Source organism: Trichosurus vulpecula, chromosome 9 (genome assembly GCF_011100635.1).
Source record: "Trichosurus vulpecula isolate mTriVul1 chromosome 9, mTriVul1.pri, whole genome shotgun sequence".
In the NCBI taxonomy this organism is placed as follows: domain Eukaryota; kingdom Metazoa; phylum Chordata; class Mammalia; order Diprotodontia; family Phalangeridae; genus Trichosurus; species Trichosurus vulpecula.
Genome location: NC_050581.1, coordinates 203,229,353 through 203,251,170, shown reverse-complemented (window position 1 = coordinate 203,251,170; position 21,818 = coordinate 203,229,353). Strand labels below are relative to the sequence as shown.

Below are 21,818 nucleotides of genomic sequence, written 5' to 3'. Positions count from 1 at the left end.
CTTGAGGGGCCTTATGGGTCCCCAGGTTTGTGATGGTGCCAGGAGCCTCTGGGGAGCTGGAGAATGCCAAGAGCCTTGGCCCAGGAAGCAGAGGCCAGTGTAGGCTCTGGCATGACCCCACCAGGTGACCTGGAGCCACGTCCAGGTGAGTCTTTGTGAGGCACCAGGAATTTATTAAGCACCTACTGTGTGCCTGGTGCTGCTCTAAGCTGCCCTCAAGGAGCTCATTGTCTAATGGGGGAGACAACATACAGACAGTTTCCCCATCTGTCAAATGGAGGCTTGGTCCAGATGACCTGAGGGCCATCCTTTCCAGGCCCCAGAGCTGCCCTGCAGGGCAGTTTGTGGGGGAGGGCTAAAGCATGTAAGAGGATACCTTCTAAAATTAATTTCCAGTGCACAGCAAGCATCTGTCGGTGGCTTGTTGGGGAGTTTAAAGTAGGTCGAATTTGAGATGGACGCCTTGGGTCCTGTCGCTCATGTTTTGAAAAGCCTATTTTGGGTCTTGTTTATGTCACACTCTGTTCTCTCCTAAGTGTGTGAATGTATGTGCGGCTGGGAATGTGTGGGAGACAAGTGGGCACATGCTACCAACCCACATGACCCACCCATGCATACATGCAACACCATGCTTCTGCTGACTCTTCCACTTACTCTGTGAGCAAAATGCAGACGTGCAGCTGGCCAGAGCCTGCTCCTCCTTGGGTCACATGCTGAAGACCCCTACGCCTACCACAATGGAATTCGCACACATCTGGAAGTACTTACTTAGAGTGGCTCTTTCAACTTGCCACCCAACCCTGCCTGCCTTTGGAGGGGGAGCCTGGACTGCCCCCTTCCACCACCCTCTTTTAGAGGGGAGTCTGGACTTTCCAGTCTCACCTCTGACTTGCCTTCCCCCCTTCTAGAGGGGGGCCTGGACCTCCCCCCTCCACCACCCCCTTTTAGAGGGGAGCCTAGACTTCCCAGTCTCACCTTTGACTGCCCTTCCCCCCTTCTAGAGGAGAGTCTAGACCTCCCAGTCTCACCTCTGACTGCCCCTCCCCCCTTCTAGAGAGGGGCCTGGACCTCCCAGTCTCACTTCTGACTGCCCCTCCCTGCTTCTAGAGGGGTCCTGGATCTCCCAGACTCACCTCTGACTGTTCCTCCCCACTTCTAGAGGCAGGGCCTGGACCTCCCAGTCTCACCTCTGACTGCCCCTCCACACTCCACACTCCTCCCAACCCCGATGGCTTGGATGCTCATGAACTGTGTTCCAGGCGACCAGTCAACCCATAACTGAACACCCACTGAGTGCAGGGGACTGTCCTTGGGGCTGTGATAGGGTCAGTGATGAATCCTCACTGGCCAGCCAGGAGCATACACCCCAATGAGGAAGACCCTGAGGAAGGTCCCCCAGGCCCATTCCTTTGTAAGAAGACACTGACCCGTCTGGGTGGTGATGGGCATTTCCTCATTGGGAAGCCCCAGCACTACAGGACTGGACCACTCCTAAACCCTGATCTCCTCTCTGCATTGGCTTCCTCTTTGGGGTTCTCTAGCCTGTTCATGGGACCTCAGGGTTCTTGATTTAGTACTGGAAGGGCTCCCAGAGACTGAGTCTCACTGGCCTTTTTTTCCAGAGAGGGAACCTTGGGGCCAGAGATGGGAAGGGACTCATCCCAGGGCATGTAAGTGGTGACAGACAAGGCTTGAACTCCAGGACTCAGACTCCAAAGTCAGGGCTTCTCCTGCCAGGCCAGCTCGGCCCTTTGTCAGAATTACAGGGCTTCATGGCCATCTGTGGCTCCACAGGAAGGTGGTCAGGACCTGCTGATTCTTTCTCCTGGGGAGGGGATGAAGGACAGAAGGATAGATGGGGGACATAGTACATAGAGCGATGGCCTTTGAGTCAGGAAGACCTGAGTTCAAATCTGTGTGACCCTGGGCAAGTCCTAACCTCTCTGTCCCTCTGTTCCTTCATCTGTAAAGTAAGAATGATAAGAATGCCTCCCTTCTGGGGCTGTGAGGACACAGGGAGGGTATGTCGGGGCCCTGGCTTGGGAGTTTGCTGAGTGGGGACTCCTGGCGTGGAGACTCTTCACCAGAGCAGATCTGCAGAAGTCTAGAGCTGGCCAGCTCCCCAGAGGTGAGAGGTAGTGCCCTGGGGGCACGGGGTGCTGGTGTGCCAGGGAGATAAAGGGAAGAGGGAAAACCCGTCTTTGCCCAGCTTCTCCTGCCAAGGGCTCTGGGTTGGAATCTACCAGCTATCCCTTATTACTACTGTGTGACCTTGGGCTTGGCTTCCCCGTTTCCTCTTATGTGAACGAGGTTGTTGTAACCTCCTAAGGCCCCATGGTTTCTCTCTTTGTGACCCTATAAAGGCAGTGATAGACATGTAAAATCCCCCCACCCCCATCCCACACTTCAGTCAGGGCCCCTGAACTGGGAGAGGGGGTTTTGGAGGGTAGAGGACTGAGGAAGCTTCAGGGCCTTCCTGGCTGTGAGGCTGACCTTGGACCAGTCACTCAGGGCCTAGGCCACCCTAGGATTGAAGACTGAGTCCTGGAGAGAGCAGATCTGGCCTCATGTGCCTTGTAAATTTACATACCCCCCATCCTGTTCCAAAGCCAGTAGCTCTGAGGAAGTGTTTGTATTGGGGTGGGGTGGGGGGGTGGGGAGGGGGGGAGGCTAGATCAGCTGTTAGTTACATATACAAAAGTTAAAGCCCATGAAAATTTACTGTAAGCACCTGTTTGGACTCCAGAAGGCCCTGCCCACTTCCCAGATCTCACCTCCCTGGGGAGCTTCTAAAATACCACCCCCCCCTTCCCTCCACCCCGACGACTTCTCTTTGTCTGCACTTTGTAGATCCACTGGCCTGTGGCTAATGTGCCTGCCAGCCTTGCCCAGGGTCACCTGCCTGCATCTGCTGGGGCCTGAGGACAATGCCAGTGGAAGAGATGGGGGTCAGGTCTTGGGGAAGCAGTCAGAGAGACCCCAGGGAAGGGCCTCGGTGGAGGTACGCACCATCCTGCCCCACATCAAGTGCTGGCCTGGCTAGCCACTGATTTCACATAGCTCTGGACTTAGATTGGTGACACTGACATCATTTCAGTCCTGTCTGACTCTTCATGACCCCATTTGGGGTTTTCTTGGTAGACATATTGGGGTGGTTTGCCATTTCCTTCTCTAGCTCATTTTACAGATGAGGAAACCGAGGCAAACAGGGTGAAGTGACTTGCCCAGGGTCACAAAATTAGTAAGATGAGTCTTCCTGACTCCAGGCCAGGCACTCTGTGCCCCATTTAGCTGCCCTGACCTAGCTTAGCTACAAGTAGAGGTGTAAATAGGCCGGGACAACTGGACCTGTGTCCCAGGGCACTGACATCTGGGAGTGAAGGGATGGGCTGTGCTTTCTGTAGTAGCAGTCTGGAAACTGGACACACAAGGTGTGTTGGGGTAGAGGGTAAGTCCAGCTCAGCTGGAAGGCATTGGAGGAGTGAAAAGGTGGAGCCATATTGGGAGAGCCTTGGTTCCCAGGCAACTTCCATAGTAGGCCCTGGGGGGCCACAGACGTACCTGAATGTTGTTGTCACTGTAGAACTGGTTCTTCTGGTTCTGGATCCGTTCAGATAAGTCTTCCCAGGTTCTCTGAAATCGCCCCTTCCATCCTTCCTCACAGTCCATTTATATCTGATCACGTTCATTTGCCACTGTTTATCCGGCCATTCCCCAGTTCTTGGCACTCCCTTGGCTTCCAGCTGTTTACCATCACAGAAGGAGTTGTTGTAAAGATTTCTGTGCATTGGGGCTTTCCCCTTTCTTTGGTCTCTTTGGGGGGTGTCCAATCCTGGTCGTGCTGTGGCTGAGTCAGAGGGGATGCACAGTTGCCTGACTCTTGGGGCAGAATTCCAGATTACTTTCCAGACAGACAGGCCTCTTTCATTGGTCACTGCCCTTTTTTGGATAAATTTTGCCAATCTGAGGACTGGGAGGAGAACAGCTCCCCTTCCATTTAACTGTTGCTTAGTGACTTGGGAGCATTTTTTTCAAGTGGATGTCGATTGCTTGGATTTTGACCCCATAGTTCTTGGACAATGCCTTGTCCAATGTCAACAAGTTGGGCTGTTGAGGAAGAGAGCCAAGGGTGGGCTTTTCAGGGACTGGAAAGGCTGTCCCATCACAGGAAGGAAGCAGTGGAGAGGGAGCCACTGGAGGTTGGTGTGTGTGTGTGTGTGTGTGTGAGAGAGACAGAGAGAGAGAGGGAGGGAGGGAGGGAGGGTGTGGCTCCTGGGCCAAGGTGGGGCAAGCCAGGAGGAAGGAGTGGGAGCAAGACCTTAGCTGGGGGACAGAGTAGGAGCCCCTCTGGGACTAGAAGAGGAGAGGTTGGGCAGTGAGACCAGAGAGGGCCAGCTGAGGGAACACACCCACGGGATGGGTGGGGGCGGGGAGAACACCCGACACCAGGAAGGAAGTGCTCAACCCTAGATAAAGGAACTCCAAGTAGTTTTCAGTCGGAGAGAGGGGGCAGGAGGAGGTCGGGAGAGGCCTCCTGGAACAAGTGGCCCCTGAGCTGGGCTTTGGAGGTGGCCGGGGATTCTCTGAGGCTGACGTGAGAGGGAGAGTCAGGCACAGGGGACAGCCTCTGCCAAGGAGTGGAGGCTTTCTGCGCAGGGTCAAGCCTTTCTCTGTCTTACTAGTTTTTGAACTTGGTTAACAAGAAACTTCTGTTGGCCCCAGGACATCGCTGTTGATGTTCAGTCATCTCAGTCATGTCTGACTCTTTGTGACCCCACTTGGGGTTTCCTGGCAGAGATACTGGAGTGGTTTGCCATTGCCTTCTCCAGCTCATTTTACAGATGAGGAAACTGAGGCAGACAGGGTGAAGTGACTTGCCTAGGGTCACATAGCTAGGAAGTATCTTAGGTCAGATTTGAACTCAGGCCTTCTTGATCCCAGAGGCAGCACTCTATCTGCTGAACCACCTTTGTCTTTGGTTACTGAGATGGCCAGAAACTTGAAGTGTAGCTCCCATACCACCCCAAAAGCCACCTGCTTTAAGCTCTGCCCTCCTCTGTTTCATGAGGGAATCATGGCATCCCCCTGAGAATTCTCTCCACTTAGGTGACAGTGTAGCTCTGAGGTTAGCGATGGTCTCTGAGCCTGGGGAAGGCCAGGTTGTAGGCTCTGGGGGCAAGACTGTGTTTACTTGGCAGCTCTGTTACCTGTCTGCCCTTTGGCTGGGATTTGTGGGGTTTGTAGAGGCAGCCATCTCAGCTTCTGTCTCCAGCCTGTAAAACTGCCTTGTGTCTGACATAAATGAAGTTTTCCCTTGGAGAGCTGAGTCCCAGCTCTTCTGATTCCTCTGGCACTGGTGAAGTAAATGAGAAAAGGCTTCCAATGCATGGAGCCTTCCATGCTCTGGAAAATGAAGAAGGGGAATCCCAGCACTTGTAGGCTGATGTGCCAAGCAAGATATGACTTGGTCCCTCCTCCCCCATCTCCATTGGCTCGAGCACCCAGGGGCCTCCTTAGACTGCCGTGGATGGTGCATGGGAAGGACTGGGCAGGGACCTCATGCCCACTAGGTCCTCTCTTCCCACAGAGTGGGCCTCCAGACCTTGGGTCCTTCCCTTGTTCCTCCCTTGTCAAAGCTTGCCTCCCCCGTATCCCACTTCCCCAGGCCTGGAGCCCTGCTGGATGCCCTGACAAATGAATCTGAACTAACATGTTAATGGATGCTGTGTGCCACCCTCCTCCACCCCTTGTCCTCCCAAGTCATCTATTTTAACAAAGGCCTTGACCATTTAATGCCTTAATCTGACAAGGGGTCTAATGGTGAAGACCAGGCCTGTGGGGAGATATTTGGGATGCTCAGAGCACTCCCCGAGTACTGTAGCTTCTCAGATCTCTGGTGCATAAACACTTTCATCTGTGTCCTTTTGTAAATGGAAGCGGAGAGGAAGAATACTTTTATCTGCCTGAAACCCCAGGCCACCCCAGGACCCTGCCTAAGGGAATTTAAGTAAATCTGTCAAAAATCAGTAAGGAAAAAAGGCATCCTTGTAGAATAGGGAAAAGCTCAGCACCTGCCAAGTGGCCAGCGGCCAAGTCTTTCCTCTTGCCTTCCTTCCCTTCCCTCCTTCCCCCAGCCTGGCACTCTTCCTTGAACAAACTTAAGCTGTTTCATGGGTCTGAGGAAAAGGAAATAGGAATGAAGGCTCTGAATTTCTCTTAATTCAAACTAGCCGCGCAGTGAGGAAGGTGTGGATTCACTGCCCTGTGAGTGGCTGTTTTAACTACACCAACAGGGTCAGTATTGGGGGATGGCATCTGCGTGTGCTCTTGGTCAGGTTGGCCACCACTTTAAGGAGTCAAATCATTCCTCCTGGTCAGTAACCCCACAGCAGATAGATTCATTGTTCGGTGAGGGAGGAAGCCGGGGGAGTGGTGTGCTGAGCTTGGACTTTCTCCAGCAGAAATGCCAGGGCTTCCTAAAGCAATGACTTCAGTGCCCAGCCTGAAGTGGAAGCCCACCCTCTACTTTCTGACCCATCATGGCATGTTGATGTTGCCCTGTTGTTTTCCACCAGCATGCCTGCTCTGGGCGCCTCTGTTCCCCAGGCTTGGGGTTTCTGAAGCCTGGGGGTTCATGAGACAGCATGGGCAGGGGGCAGGGGAGAGCATTGGTCTGGAGGGAGGAGACCTGGCATTTAAGCTTGCCTCTGGAACTTACCAGCTGGGTGATCTTGGGTTGGTCAAACCCTTCTAGATGCTTCTGTCAAAATTAAGGAGGTTGGGCCCTATGAGCTCTGAGGTCCTTTGAGTTCTGAATCTTGAGATGCAGCTCCAAGGACCTGTGGCCATGTGGGAGCCATCTTGCCTCCAGGATGGGGCCAGGAGCAGGTTGGCATAGTCAAGGTGGGAGGAGGCTCACCTCACACTGGGAGCTCACCAGCCAAGCATTGAAGCATTTTTGGTTTGGAGAAAGGAGACTTGGAGAGAAGGTTTAAAGGAAGGGGGAGTGAAAGAGGAAGCCGACTTTTCCTGCTTGGCCCAAGACGGCAGCACTAGCAATGGTGGCTGGCTGTTTTGCAGATGAAGATATAGGAAGAGCTCCTCTCCACTCCGAGCCATCCCAAGGCAGCTCTCTCTGCCCTGGGAGGCAGTGAGCTCCCCCTCACCTGAGGTCTCCAGGCAGAGGATGGATGCTGGCCGTCTGTCAGGGATGCTGCTGGGAGGATCCCTTCATAGGTCTGGGTTGAGCCTGACTTTGGAGTCAAAGGGATCTCCCCTCAGAGGCCTTCCGGTCCAGTCCCCACCTCCTGCAGAGGCAGATGCCCCAGGGCCAGGGCACTCCCCATGCTGTCTTCTCTTCTGGAGATGGAATCATAGGGTAGAAATGGCATTGAAATGCCAACTCAGGGAAAGCATTGGGAATGCCAGTAGAAGAACAAGATCACCCCTTGTTTCCAGGAGCTCACACTCTAATAAAGAGACACCTTATGGAGCAGGGAGCTGAGGTCTAGTCCTGAACCTGCTGCTTAGCGGCAACACTGAGCCAGGAGTCTGGGTTTCCTGATGCCCAGGGTCCCCCTCATACACTTGGAAAGGGGTACAGAGCCGTAGGATCAAGTCAGCAAGTGAGGTGGAGGCAAAGGCTTCTCTGACACCGAGAATGTCATGGGATGAGTCAGGAGTGGCCACCAGCTCCTCCAGCATCCTGGAAGGAAGCCTCTTGGCAGCCCGGGCATCAGGGGCCTGGCCGTGCCTCTGTAATGTTCCATCATTGAGTGAGTTAGAAGAAAACACCTGCCAGATTGGGCTATGATGGACCTGAAGCTGAGCCACATGTGGGACAACAGCTGAACCACATCTGCAATGAGCTTAGAGAAAATTTGGTCTGGATTGTTTGTGTGGTACGATGTGATTGATTTTTTGTGTACGTGTGGTGTGCATATGCTACCTTCAGCATGGTATGGGACATCTCTGTCTTCTTCTGGGAATAAAATAGGAGACTTTGTTTTCTTTACTGAACTTGGAACATGTTCTCCGAGCTTTGGGATCAAGGGAGCAAGATTTCGGGTCTCTGATGAAGACACTCGGTCTTTGGCTAGTTTGAAGCATGGCCATATGGATGTCTTGGTGGCTTAGTGGATAGAATGCTAGACGTGGAGTCAGGAAGACCTGAGCTCTAATCCTGCTTCAGATTCATGCTAGACGTAGGGCTGTGGACAGGTCACTTCTCATCTCTCGGATGTCTCAGGTTCCTCATCTGTAGAATGAGGGTATTGGATGCAATGGCACCAAGGTCCTTTGTGGCTCCAAATCTAGGCTCTTCCACAATGGGCTCTCACAGTGACCAATCCCAGTGTCTGGAATGAGTGCTGGCCACCGTCTTGTCAGCTGACTGTGGCTTCTTGAGTTGGGGACTCCTTGAGCAAGGCGGTGCTGCTGTGGGCATCTGGAAGCTGACAAAGGAAATAGCTGGAGACGCTCTTGCTTTGAGGGAAGTGCAGCGAAGGGGGCAGCAGCCCAATCTCAGGCTCCCACTCCCGCTGTAACACTTTTCTTAAAGGACCTGAGAGGCTGCTGAGGGTCATCCAGTGACTCAGCAGTCAGCGCTAACTTGTACAAGTGCTCGTGATGTAACATCCTCCCGCAGCAGCATTTCATCAAGAAAGGCGACTTCTTCCTCCTGATCAAAGTCAGCAGCCCCACTCCTCCTTTCATCGCTGGAGGAAAGGTCTCTGGAGATGGCAGAGCCTGGGCCCAATTCAGCAGACATTTAGTAAGTCCTTGCTAGGAGCCGCGAATTCAGGTAAGGTCAGCTCCCAGCCCTCACAGGGTTGAGTCCTCTGGGGCAGGCACAAGCCCATGAGCTGTTCCACAACAGACCACCCAATACTGCACCGAGGAGGTACAGACATTGTGGCTCTGTGAGACCCAGGAGGGGAAAGCACCTCATTGGCTGGTGGGTCCAAAATGGCTCCAGTCCAGTAGACATCTTGAACTCAGCATGTCCAAAACAGGACTCGTTCTCTCCCCCTCCTACCTTCTCTATTACTGCAGATGGCACCACTATTCTCCCAGGCAAGCAATGGGATATCAATTATAGATGGGAAATCATGCAAAATATCTTTCCACTAGCTTTGCTGCAAAAAAGCAGGGAAAATAAAGTGAAACGATTACGCTTCAGTCTGCACCCAGAGTCCCTCAATTATCTCTATGAAGCGGATAGCATTTTTCTTCATGGATTCTTTGGAATTGTTACGGATTATCGTCTCGACCAGAGCAGCCAAGTCTTGCAGTTGGTCTTTGTTACAATGTGTATGGTGTTCTCCTGGTTCTGCTCCCTTTACCCTGCATCAGCCTTCCCAGGTTTCTTTGAAACCATCTCCATCATTTCTTATAGCACAATTGGGTTCCATCACAATTATGTACCACAGCTTGTTCAGCCATTCCTCAGTCGATGGGTATCCCCTCAATTTCTAATTCTTTGCCACCACAAAAAGAGCTGCTATAAATATTTGTGTACACATGGGTCCTTTTCTCTTTGCTTTGATCTCTTTGGGATACAGACCTATCTCAGTGGTATTACTGGGTCAAAGGGTATGCACATTTTTATAGCCCTCCGAGCATAGTTACAAATTGTTCTCCAGAATGGTTGGACCAGTTCATGCACAATGTACTCTTCGAAGGTAACACCAGATTATAGAAGGCTTTGAATGCCAAACAAAGGAACTGGTATATTCTATGGGGATTCCTTTCACTATGGGCTGTACTAGCTTAATGCTGAGGACCCTTCTAACCCTGAGGTTCTGAGATCCTCAGACCTTCACCAGCTAGGCTGAGAGAATTCACTGAGGAATTCTGAGCAGGAGAACTACATGACCAGAGCCAGGCAGGAATAAGATGAATCTTACTCCTTTCTATCATCATAATTCACAGGCGAGGTGGTGACGAGGCCTGTCTTGGGTGGGGACAGTGAGAAGACGAAGAGTGGGGTGAATCTCAAACGTACAGAGTGAACAGGGTACTGGGAGGAGACAGAATGATCAATGATAACCCTGAGGTTTTAAACATGGGAGATGGGCTTGATGTTGGTGCCACTGTCACAGAGTGGTAAGCAGGAAGGGCAGGTCCAGGAGAAGAGGGGAGGAGCTAAGTTCTGGCCAGGCTGAGTTTGAGGGGGCATTGCACTGTAGGCAGCTGGGGATCCCAGGATCCTTAAGATTGGTCCAGGTGCACGGTGACTTGCTCTGCGTCTAATTTTTTAGAATTGTCTTTACTTTTTGGAGAAGTCCAACCTGGTTCCTATTGGCCTCAGCTCTCAGCAGAAGAGCATCATCTATAGGCCAAGAACATCAAGGCTAAACCTGAATCCAAGAGTCTCCTCTCTGCCATGATGTTTCCTGGCCTGAACCAGTTATGCACTGTCTACACCCTGCTCCTCAGAGGCTCTTCTTTTTATGTCATCACAAGAAGCAGGCTCCTTAGCCTTTGCACATGGAGACTCAGGCCCTTTTACACACGTCAGCACCATTCCTTCTCTGTTCCTCCCAGGTCCTCAGCATTCAGACCATGGGGCTCTGGGCTCCTTTCTTTACTGAGGCTGTCAGCCTCAGCTGGTCGTGTCTGGGGCTGGAGATGTTTGCTGTGCTACCAGGAAGGGCCCCTCCACCGCCAGTGTCTCAAGCTGTGTGCTCACTAAGGCCCAGGCCTGGTCACGCCCCTCAGTGTAAGCGGTTCTCAGAGGCAAACTTTTATCTCTGAATGCATCCACTAATCAGGATTCAAAGAGAAAATAGTGGGATGGAAAGGGAAGAAATTTGATTAGTAAATAAAACAAAGAAATGGCTTAAAAAAGGTTCATGTAATTTACAAACCCTTAGCCGTAATCAGAAGGAGATGAACCAACTCACCGTGAGAAGGGAAGGGAGCAGAGAGGAGGGAGAACCATCCGATCGTGGCTGGCCTTGGGCTGCTCCGGCATGTTTGACACTCTGGCCCCAAGAACCAACCTTCCAGGCCTTCTGTCCTCGCCCTGTCCGGGAGTCTGCCCAAGCTCACATTCCTGGCTTCTATGATGGATGCTCTCTATCCATGCCCTTCCCCTTTGGCCTTTCCCATCATCAGGACATTTTCCAGTGAGTCCTGTCTTCTTCCAAAGTACTTAAGCTTCAGTTCCAGTGTTTGACCTTCCAGTGACTAGGAGTGATTTGCCATTCCCTTCTCCAGCTCATTTTCAGATGAAGAAACTGAGGCAAATAGGGTTAATTAACTTACCCAGGGTTGTACAGCTAATAAGTGACTGAGTCCAGATTTGAACTCAGATCCTCCTGACTCCAGGGCTGATGTTCTAACCATTGTGACACCTAGCTGCCCCTGGGCACGTCTTTTAAAATCAAAGGTGGTCAGTGGGTGTTGGTCAATAAGCATTTTCTATGGACCAGGCCCTGTGCTAAGGAAAAATCCTGCCCCCTGCCCCCACAGAGCTCCCAGGCTAGTGGGGAAGACAAGGGGCCAAGGACTCTGAACCTGGTAGTATGGATGGAAGGCAGTCTGAGAAGAGGAGGCACTGGCAGCTGTGGGACAGCCCAAGGCCTCCCAGTTCGCCTCCTTATTTACCTGCCTCTTTCCCTCCTTGATAGAGTTGTTGCTTTGGGGTCTTCAGGATTGTATCTCCGTGTTTCCCTCTTGGGTGGGCTTCTGTCCAGGGCACCCTGCCTGGCCTCCCTCTGAGCCCCCCAAACTCAAAGGACCAGGCCACACCCTCATCTTGGCTTTTGTCTCTGGCATCACTGCCAGCAGCCGGTCATGTCCCCCAAGGATCCCAGCATTTCCATCTCAGGATCCTCCTTGTTGGTCAGAATGCGGTCCCAACAGGCCTCTCGTCTTGGAAGACTGACAGTTGTATACCCCCTTACAGTGGGGTGCTAGAGGAGCTGGCATTGGGAGGTGTGGGGAGAGATCCTGGGGACTCTCACTAAGATGGGAGGGGCGTAGACCCTGGCTAAGCATCAGCGATGGACACGGGGGAAACCTGAGATGGAAGAGATTGCGGGCAACTCCTATACAGGGAGTTGTCACCTGCCACCAAGCTCCATCAGGGCCCCAGGCTCCGGGGGCATGTCCAGCCAAGGTGGTGATTTGTCCTGCATGGAGAATGAAGACATCCAGAGGGCAGATCCCTGGGCAATGTCTGCTAGCAGGGTGGGACCTGGGGGCCTTAAGAAGGGCCTTGGGGGCATCGAGTCCCACTCCCGCATGGTACAGATGGAGAAACTGAGGTGGGGAGCTTGAAACTTGGTTAGCCTTCACCATCACCACCAAATGTGGAGAACAGTGGGTTTGGAGTCAGGGGAGCAGAAAGCCAGTATCAGAAGGGCCCTTGTGGGGAGGGGTCTCTGAGTCCCACACCTCATTTACATGATGAGGAAGCCAAAGCCAGAGCGTAGAGTTTGGGACATGGGTACAGGGTCACACAGGGGTGCTAAGTCTCAGTGGTGGGATTTGAACCCAGGGCTTCTGGCTCCAAAGGCAGCGCTCCTTATCCTAGTCTGTCTCTTGCCAATGAGGGCCCCCGGACCCACCATCTCCTCCCCTTTGGCCTTTTTGGGAGCACCCTCTTCCATGGCCCAGTTTCATTGTTTCAGGACAGGTTCAGGTCTCTGCAGGAGGCCCGAGCATGATGACCGACTCTACAAAACCGTAGGCAAACACTCCAGCCTCCCCTTCCGCCCATCTCTGGTTTCTGTTGTGCTGGAATGCTTCCATGTTCTGACGCAGAGCTCACTAGGCAGAGGCTGCCAGATTTATTGGAGAATGAAAGCCCAGGGCATTGACCCCAGAGATGCCCTTTGCCATCCTTCCTGACCTGCCTGCCCCACAGGGGTCATGGAGGCTCTGGGTGGCTGCCCAGCTCCTCCCTGCACCACCCAGCCCTCACCAGCCATTTTCTGTAAAAACAAAAGATGCCAAGAAGAATGGGCAGAGAACAGACATTCTCAGGCCTCAGTCTCCCCTGGCTGTCTTCGGCCCAGAACATCAGCATGTGCTCCCAGGCCCTGGCAGGGGGGCACATTCAAGAAACACGGGTCCATTTGGTTTCTGAAGATGCCACAGCTTTGAGAACTAGCTCTTATGTGAGGACTGCAGAGTCTGGCAGCCTGGCCATTGGGACCCTTTATGAGCCTAGAAATATTCTCTTTCTGATCTTCGGGGGTGGCCTGAAGTCAGCAAGCTGACCTCCAGAGGTGCCAGGGGGCAGCCAGGGGGCACAGGGAAAAGAGCACCAGACCTGGAGGCAGGCAGTAAACATTGATTGAGCACCTACTGTGTGTGAGGCATGGTGCTAGGCACTGGGGATTCGAAAAGAAGCAAAAGTTAGCCCCTGCCCTTGAGAAGCTCCTAGACTAATGGGAGATGGGTGTAAACAGCTATGTGTTCCAGATGGTCAGTTGGAGCCAAGCACTGGGGGAAGGCCCTCAAATTAGGAGTGGGGAAAGGCTTCCTGTGGAAGGGGGGATTTGATCTGGGACTGGAAGGAAGGCTGGGAGCCGTAGGGCGGAGATAAGGAGGGAGGGAGCACTGGGCATGGGGCACTGCCAGAGGAAATGCCTGGAGTAGGGAGATGGATGGAGGGTCCTTCTCAAGGAATTGCAAGGAGGCCAGTGCCCCTGGGTCAGAGAAGAAGGCAGGAAAGGGGGGAGGGAAGGGCTTTCCTGAGAATTTTACCCATCTTTGTCCCTCTTGCACTCAGAGGGTCTTCCCCCTCTCCCATGCTTCTGATTGGCTGCCCAGCTTTTTAGGAGAGGGTTTAAAACAGAGGTGGGGTCTGGTGGCTGGGGGCCTGGGGCCCACTGGCCCCCAGAGGGCCAGCTGCCAAAGAGCTAAGGCCTCAATCAGCGCGGCATTGTTTCTGTTTGTCAAGATGATTTAAGCTGTTTCCCAACTCTGGTGGTCCAAGACCAGTGACTCTTGAGGCTCAGCACTTCCTCCTCATTAGCCTCTGCCCCTGCTAGCCCTTGGCCTCAGTCTCTCCCCCGCCCATCCTCTGCACAGCCTCCAAAGTCATCTTCAGCCCAGGTCAGACCATGCACCTGGCTCCCTAGAGCCTTCACAGTGTGGCTCCAGGCTTCCTCCCTCTTTCTCCTTACTCTCCATCACACACTCTGCCTGCCCACCTTTCTGGGCTAATTGCTGTCCCCCAAACTCAGCTTTCTCATCTCTCACCTCCACACCTTTTTCCAAGACAAGGCGGTAGCGCTTCAAGGGGGTCTGTACCTTAAAGGCCTTGGAGTCTTCTCTGAAGGGCAACTGAGGCTGAAGGAGATTGGGGAAGATGGACCTGGAGGCTGGACTTCTCAGTCTCTGGGGTGCTGGGGCCTCTGACCTACATAAGGCCAAGAATCCCTGGAGCACAATGAGCTGGGGCTGCCAGTACAGGCTGAAGTCAGGCCCTATCCCTCCCATTCGGCTGCACAGACTGGGCACCTCTGCTCAGTGCTGGCCAGACTTCCCGGGCCTGGCCCCCCATGTCCTTCCCCTCCCCCCATGACCCTCATGGCAGCAGGACCATGGCGGTGTCTTGGACACAGCCGACTTATGTTTCGGGACTAGCAAGGAGAAGTCTCTGAGTACCAGGAAAGAAGCATTGCCTCAGCTTGGGGCTAGGGTTTCCTCTGGAGCACCCCCAGGGAGTAAGTGAAATTCCCATGGCCCAGGGCTGTCTGTGAGTGAGGAGGCAGTGAGTCTGGCTGGGGATTTGAAAAGGTGCACCAGTCAGGGCCCTCCTGTGTATCAGGTCAGACAGGGCTGAAAGCCCAGCTGGGCGACATCGGGGCCCAGATGGGAGCCCTCCTGAGGCCTCCTGTAGAGACAGGGAGTGGCGATGGTCTTAGCTTCAGTTGTCTGAGGGTCAATGACAGATGGCCCTTAGAACTCAGTCCTGGCTTCAAGGCTCAGGAGACCCCCCGGGTGCCCCAGGTGGGAGGTCTGGGTCTCAGAGGAGTTGGTTTCCTTTACGGGTTCTTTCTAGAAGATCTCATAGCATCCGCAGCTGCTGCTCTTCCAGGGCAGGACTTTGACGTCGGTGTCCTGACCTAGGTCTTGCTACTGGGCGCAGATGACTGTGGAGGAGAGAGTGAGGCTGATGACTGTGGCAGCCCTGCCTCACTTAAACCCGATTCGTTTGCAAGTCAAGACATCTCCTTCCTGCAGTCTCTGGTCCTCTTGGAGCAAAGGAGAGACAAAGACAACATTGGGGGAGAGGCTCGGAGCTTCTCTGACTCAGGAACACACAAATTGAGAAAATCGGCAATCGCTTCCCCAGGAATCCCTTCCTGAGAGGTTTCAGGGAAGCCCGCCAACTCCCTGTTTTTCCTCTCAGTTTTTTTTTTCTTTCTTTGTATTTCCAGCATTTCTCCCTATTCCTCTCCCCCTTCTCCTCCCAGAGCCATCCTTTGTCACACTGATTCATGGGGGGTGGAATCACACTTTGGGGAATCTTTCGGAGGAAGTTGTCTGAAGGGTCACCCCCCCCAAACCACACCCTTGGGCCCAGTTCCATCATTTGGAATGTATCCCAAGAGGGTGACCCACAAAAGGGCCCTCCAGTCAAACAAGAGGGAGTGAGGTGAACTCCGCGATGGTCCATAAACCAGATACTGGGGACCACTGAAATGGACAAGTGTGGGTGATGGGACCAGAAATGGGGAAAGTCCTGGGACTCGGGAAGGAAGTTTGGCCTCTGGGTCCTATGGCAGGTGGTGTGACCAATAGAGAGCATCACTGTCCTGCTCAATGGGGCTCCTTCTCTGGGGACTCTGGTGCCAGTTGATAGGGCACCTTAATGCTCTCAGGCCTTGTCTTTGGATCTCATAGCTGAGTGGGATGGGATTGTCTTTGCCCTTCCCTAGCCCTCTGGGGCTGCTGCCCACCTGGCTCCAGCCCTATCCCGCCCAGCTCTCTGGGGGCTTCACAGGGCCATTTTAAAACCAAGTTGTCTTCAGTAGCCTCGGCAGTGGTGTTGAGGAGGTCACTTCTGCCCCTGCCTAGGCCCCTCTCCCATTCCCTCTGCCCAGAGGAATCCTGGCCCAGCCTGTCCTGCCCTGCCCTGTACACAATGAACTGGAGTAACCCTGCCTTCACTGCCCTCTGCCAGGAACCCGAGCAGACGTCTCCTCCATTACTAGGATTCACACTTTCGAAAGAGGAACGAGTCTGGTCAGATGAAAATAAAACTGCTGAGTGCAGAGTGTCACAGCTTCTGGGAGAAGCCCACAGATGGAGGAGGAGCAGCTCCCACAAGACACTGGGGTCATTGACCTCCCTCAGGCCACATGTGGTCACACCCAGGGATTGTGGAGGGAAGGCAGACGGGCTTCCCCTTTGGCATTTTTGATAGACTTTCAGAGACTTTCAGGTTGCTTCTGCCCAGGGCAGAAGGCCCGGACCACAGCCTGGTTCAGTGGCCATGTCGTGAATTAAACATTCAGCTCAGGTTGTACCAGGCTGGGAGAGAGGGTTCCCACCTGGGGTGGCTGCGATCTGCCACAAGAAGGGATGTCACTGGGGGCTAACCCGAAGTCACCCAGTCATTGTGGGCCAACAGATAAGGCAGCCCAGCAGCCCTCTGGCCCCAGGTGTCTCTCCTCTGGCACATGTCTATGCATCTGTCCTGAGGCTGGGTTACCTCATCAGTCTGCAGCTCAACATGTCTCATGTAGGTTTTCCTGGTAACTGCTGAAGAGATTTCAGCTCTGCCTACAGAAGAAGGGTCCACACTGCAAGCTCTGCTGAAACACCACAGCCCTAGGAAGCCAGTCTAGGGTGAATATGGACCTCATGTTTCTCTCAGGCTAACTCTTTGAAAGTGCCATCTGTAGTCCTTCCTTTTCCCCAAGCCTTTCTTAGCACCTGGCCTGCCAGACCCCTACCCAGATCTACCCCAGGATCCCTAGAGAAGGAGCCCCATGTCTCTGCCATAGGACCCTGAGGCCACTCTCCCTGCCTCTGTGCCCTTCCATGAGGGCTAGTCTGCTTTGTCCTATGCTGGCCTTTCAGAGGAACTCTGAGTTCTAACGGGGGGGCATGTTCTGGAACCATTGGTTTCTGTCTCTGGGCATCCATGAACCTGCCATCAGAGGGTCTGAAGCCAGGCCGGTGGTGCCTACCAGAGTGCCTTGTCTCTGGCTGTATCTCCCCTGGCAACCATGCCTGTGCCACTGAGAGCCAGGCATGGAAAGCTGATTAATTCTTGGTGCCAGGCCGGCGGGCTGGTGAGACAGGGCTGTTAGACACGCCCCCTCAGGGGCTGATGGCTCCTGAGACTTGCCAGACTGGTTAGTCACTGGGGGCTGATCAGCTGGGGAGGCTTGGCTCTCTCAGGTACGCAGACAGTCATTCGGGCCATAAACAGACAGGTACTGATGAATATCGTGGTTGTTGGTGTTCCCAGGTGGGTGGGGAGCATGAGTCAGCGGGGGGACTGGCTAGCTGGGGGATTCCCCCGGGATCATCCACACCTTCTGAGGCATGGAGGAGTGACCTTTGCTATAGCCATTCCTCAGATGGAAGAAGTTCAGGTGTTGAAGTTTGAACTCTTCTTTAGGCCAGAGACCCTTGGTCTTCCAGGTGACCTGTCTCGAGGGCAGAAGGCTCGTGGGTATCAGCTGCCCTCTCTCCACCCACCTGCATAGTCGCCATCCTGGGGCCAGCCCTGCTGGTAGAGGCTCCAGGCCCTTTCCACCGTGCCCGAGGGGCCCTTGGAGACACCAAAGGCCAGAACCCACTAAATCAGCAGACAGTCTTGGCCAAGAGATAGAGACGTGTGCAGTGAGGGCTGTGAGCATGTGGATTTCTGGGGAAATTTCTAGTTTAATACAAAAATGTAAACCCATAAAAGTACCTTTCATAATTGAAGACTATTCTTCACAATAATACGGAAACTTGACAGGCCCGCAGGTAAGCAGGCTGCAAGTTGATTGGCTCTCCTGGACCTAGATGGTCTAGCCTTGGACCCAGACTGAGCCAGACAAATGCAGCGATAGATAGATACAGACACGCAGATAGATACGGACACAAACACACAGACAGATGCAGACAGAAGCTCCTCTGTTCCCTCTCCCCTGCCCCCCCCCCCCCCCACCAGGAGGCTAGCACAAGAACCAAAGGCCTCAGCAGCGAAACCTGGCGGAAGGAGAGTTCAGGAGGACTCGGCACCTCTTTGGCCGGCCGGCCACATGCACTTAGCTTCCTTTTGCCTGGTACCTCTTGGAGTTTGTTCCTCATCTTCCCCCCCTACCCAATGCAGAGGGCTGGAGCTGCAGGGATTACGGATTTGCAGTGCCTTGCCAGATCAGAATTAAGGAGAGGACTTTGCCTCTTGACGAGAAGTGCATTTTGAGTCAGGTCCAACCCCGTCAAACAGCAGAAAGCAGCTGGGGCAGTCCAGTAGTGGCACAGTCTATTCACCTGATTTGTTATCAATACTGCCCTGGACCTGTGGTTGTGGCTGGAGCTGGTTGGGGGAGGGGCAGGTTCCTGGGCACCTCCCCGCCCCCCTCCAGCAGCTGGAAGGTGATAATTAGGCTTTTGCTGAGGATGATGGTACAGCTGGAGCCTTGAGGAGATGACAAAAATCCCAGATTAGTCTGTGCGCACGTCGGTAGGTGGAAATTGAGAGGGATGCTCTGAGCCACATGCTTCTAGTTAATTATCATTATTAATGGTAATTATCTTTGACAAAAACACAGCACAAAGACAAAGCACCAAAGACAGGGCCCAGGCACATTCAAGATGGGATTGTGTTCCCCCGCTTCCTGGGCTGCACCAGGGGGCTGAGGCAGAGGCAACAGCCCCGCCCCTGCTCCCTTTCTCCTTGGGGGGGGGGCGCCCTCAGGGCTTCTTTTCTCAAACCTCAGAGCTCTGGATTCCCCAGAGTTTGGGAGACTTGGCTCAGGAGATGGGGGGCTGATCTCTTGGAGCTAACCACTTCCTTCTCTTTGGTTTCAAATCACCCCGTCAGGAAGATCATTTGGGAAAAACGAGCCGAGTGTTCTCCCAGAAGAGCCCCTGGGCTTGCCTACTTCAGCCATGACCATCAAAAGCCAGCATGAGCCTTCCAGACTCAGCTCATCTCCTTTTTTGGGTGGGATTCCTCAATGGATGGATCAGGGGAATGCTGTGGACAAAATCTCTCATGCTATCTCTCCTTGTGATCAAGGATGGAAATGTAGGGGCCAGTAGAGAGGCTAGATTGGAATGGAGGGCCTTAGGGATCTGTTCCTAGCCCTGCACTGTCAGATCCTCAGCAGTTACCCAGATGGAGGGATTGCTTTAGTAGATGTGCTGGTTGTGTGGGAAAATTAAGGAGTCACTCATCAGCAGCCTGTAGGCTGTGTTGCACGTGCTTGTGAGGTCAAGAGAAACTGAGGAAGGCCTTGACCATTCTAGGTGGGCCCCCTAGATCCATGGGAAGACAAGGACATCAGTCTCACCAGACAGGTGGACAGTGGACTAAGTCACAGGGTGGAGAGGGGGGAAGATTCCTATATTGATGGGGAACGTCCATTGGAATGGTTGAGGATTTGGACAGAGGCGTGGGGAGCATCCCAGTTCAAAGGAATGGCAGACCCTGTAGGTGATGGCAGAAACAGGATCTCAAAAGCTTCCACCAGGCTAGAACGACGACCTCTCTGGGAATAAATGGGGTTCTCTACAGGCAACAAGGTCCTCGGGGTGCTTCTGTTCACTGACAATATCGTGTTGAGTGAGTCAAGCTCCAGTATGTTACAGAGTGAGGCCCATAAGACCTCAGGACAGGTTGGCCTAACAATCCATACCGGAAAAACTAAATGGATGAAAAGTGCCTGCTGTCCAGACTAGAGCATACAGGGGAGGAGGGCAGGCTAAGTCCCCTTATTGAGTGTATCAGTACTTGTAAATGGGGCACACCCTGGAGAAGGAGAATTCTCCATTCTGAACTGAGGAGAGGAAAGGAACAGCCTTGACTGCATTTGTAATATTGCTGGGTGTTTTTGGCAAACCCCAGCTGCTCTCTGGTGCAAACATTCAATTGCATGTCGGATGGTTGAAGCCAAGACTTTGGTTTTTGTCTCTGCAGTCCAAGTCCTTGACACAATAGGTGCTTAATACTTGTTGAATTGGAAGAATTTGCAACAGAAATGTTTTCCTGGGTCAGCCCGGGACCAGAAGGCATCTTGGTCTAGCCCCTCTCAGACCTGTGAGGGCGGTAACCTTGTCTAGGGTGTCACTGACAGCTTTCTTCACCTTGGTTTCCAAAGACTCACTGAGGGGACGCAGCAGGACCCACTGGGTGAACTTGGGCAGATTTATTTGTCTCTTTTGTGCTCGGACTCCTGAAGGGGCTGTATGAGAAGGCTTCTAAATCCCGACTCCCATCATCTGCTGTGTGGAAAACCATTGCAGCTTAATCGCAGCCCTGCATTAATCAGGATCTCATCAGCTCTGAGATGTACTATTCCCCCTCCCTCCCTGCACCACCCACTGTAGCCTCCCAGGATTGGGGCCCTGTCTCTGCCAGATTGCACTCATGATGGGGCGGGCGGGGTGGGACCTTGATGGATCCAGATCCTGGTCACTACCTTGAAACAGAAAGTGTCTTGAGGGAACCTGATCTCAGGAAGTAGTGAACAGACTAGGAATTTGGGTTCTGGGGCAGGCCCAGGACAAGCAGAACCTAAATACCCTCAATGGAAGTGGGAAAGCAGAGCCCCTTGGACAGTGGTGCAAAGCCGCTGGTGGGGGATGCTGCCATGGGTAGGTGGGACAGCAGAGAAATGAGGGAGGCTCTTATCTCCCTTACTGAGGACACCAAGTCCTCTCTGAAGCCTTTAAATGCCCCACTGGCCCAGCCCTAGTTACAGCTCCCTCCGAGAGTACCTTGGGTTTGACCGCAGAAACAGGAACTCGGGAGAAAAAGAATGAAGCCTAGACTTAGCTATTGCTTCATGACCCAAACTGACTCGGTTTTGTTGGTCTTACAGCGTCAAGCTCTTAGCTGTGCAAGATCTGATCGACCGGGAGGCCCTGGAGAAGGTAAGTCTTCTGATGCCACACCGGTGGGGGCAGATGTCCTGCAGCAGCCCCAGGGCTAGCCAGAGTCCCTGTGGGGAGCACTCTGGCCCTAGAGGTTGGTGATCATGGCCGTTCTGCCACTGTGAACCTTCTGAAAATGCTCCCTAACCCCCCATGGCCAGAGGGGCCTTCCAGGGCCAGCCACCCAATCCCAGGATTGCTGGCATCCTCAGGCCGCGTACACCAACCTGGCTGTGCTGCGTAGCCTGCCTCCTCCTACCTTCATGAGAGGCAGCCTCAGGGTCAGGAAGACCTCTGACCTCCGACCCATCCTGGCTGGGTGGCCTTGGCCCAGTCACTCTCCTTTGTCATGGGTGTGTCTCTGAGCCTGTAAGATTCTGGGCAGAGAGGAGGCTCTGACCTGCACTAGCAGAGGGGTTTTAGGAACTCCCTAGATAAGGACATCAAAAGTCTTCCCCCAAACAAAGAGCTGCCCCTCACAGGGATGCTGTGAGGCTTGAGTGCAAAGCATTATGGGAACCTCACAGGAGGACTCTGGAAATGCTAGTCACTGTTCCTGCTTTGAGAGGGTGCAGCCTCCTTGTGTCCCTGGCTCTCCAGCCTCTGATGCCCCACCCTGCCCCACCCCACAGTGGAGGGGTGGGCTCCTTTAAGGCTATACCTTGCTCTCCTGTCTCAGGGATTCAGCTGTTGTTGGGAATTGGGCAGAACAAGCAGATGTGAGAGGCAGAGGTGATGTGTGAGGGGGG

General features: G+C 53.5%; 1 protein-coding gene across 1 annotated transcript in view; it reads left to right on the top strand.

Annotated features, from left to right (window-relative positions):
• Positions 1-21,818, top strand: part of EEPD1 (endonuclease/exonuclease/phosphatase family domain containing 1) — a 63,916-nt gene that overhangs the window by 10,944 nt on the left and 31,154 nt on the right. The window contains exon 3 of the mRNA XM_036738994.1: positions 21,018-21,069. Coding sequence (XP_036594889.1) covers positions 21,018-21,069 — 52 coding nt within the window. The remainder of the gene's footprint in view (positions 1-21,017; positions 21,070-21,818) is intronic.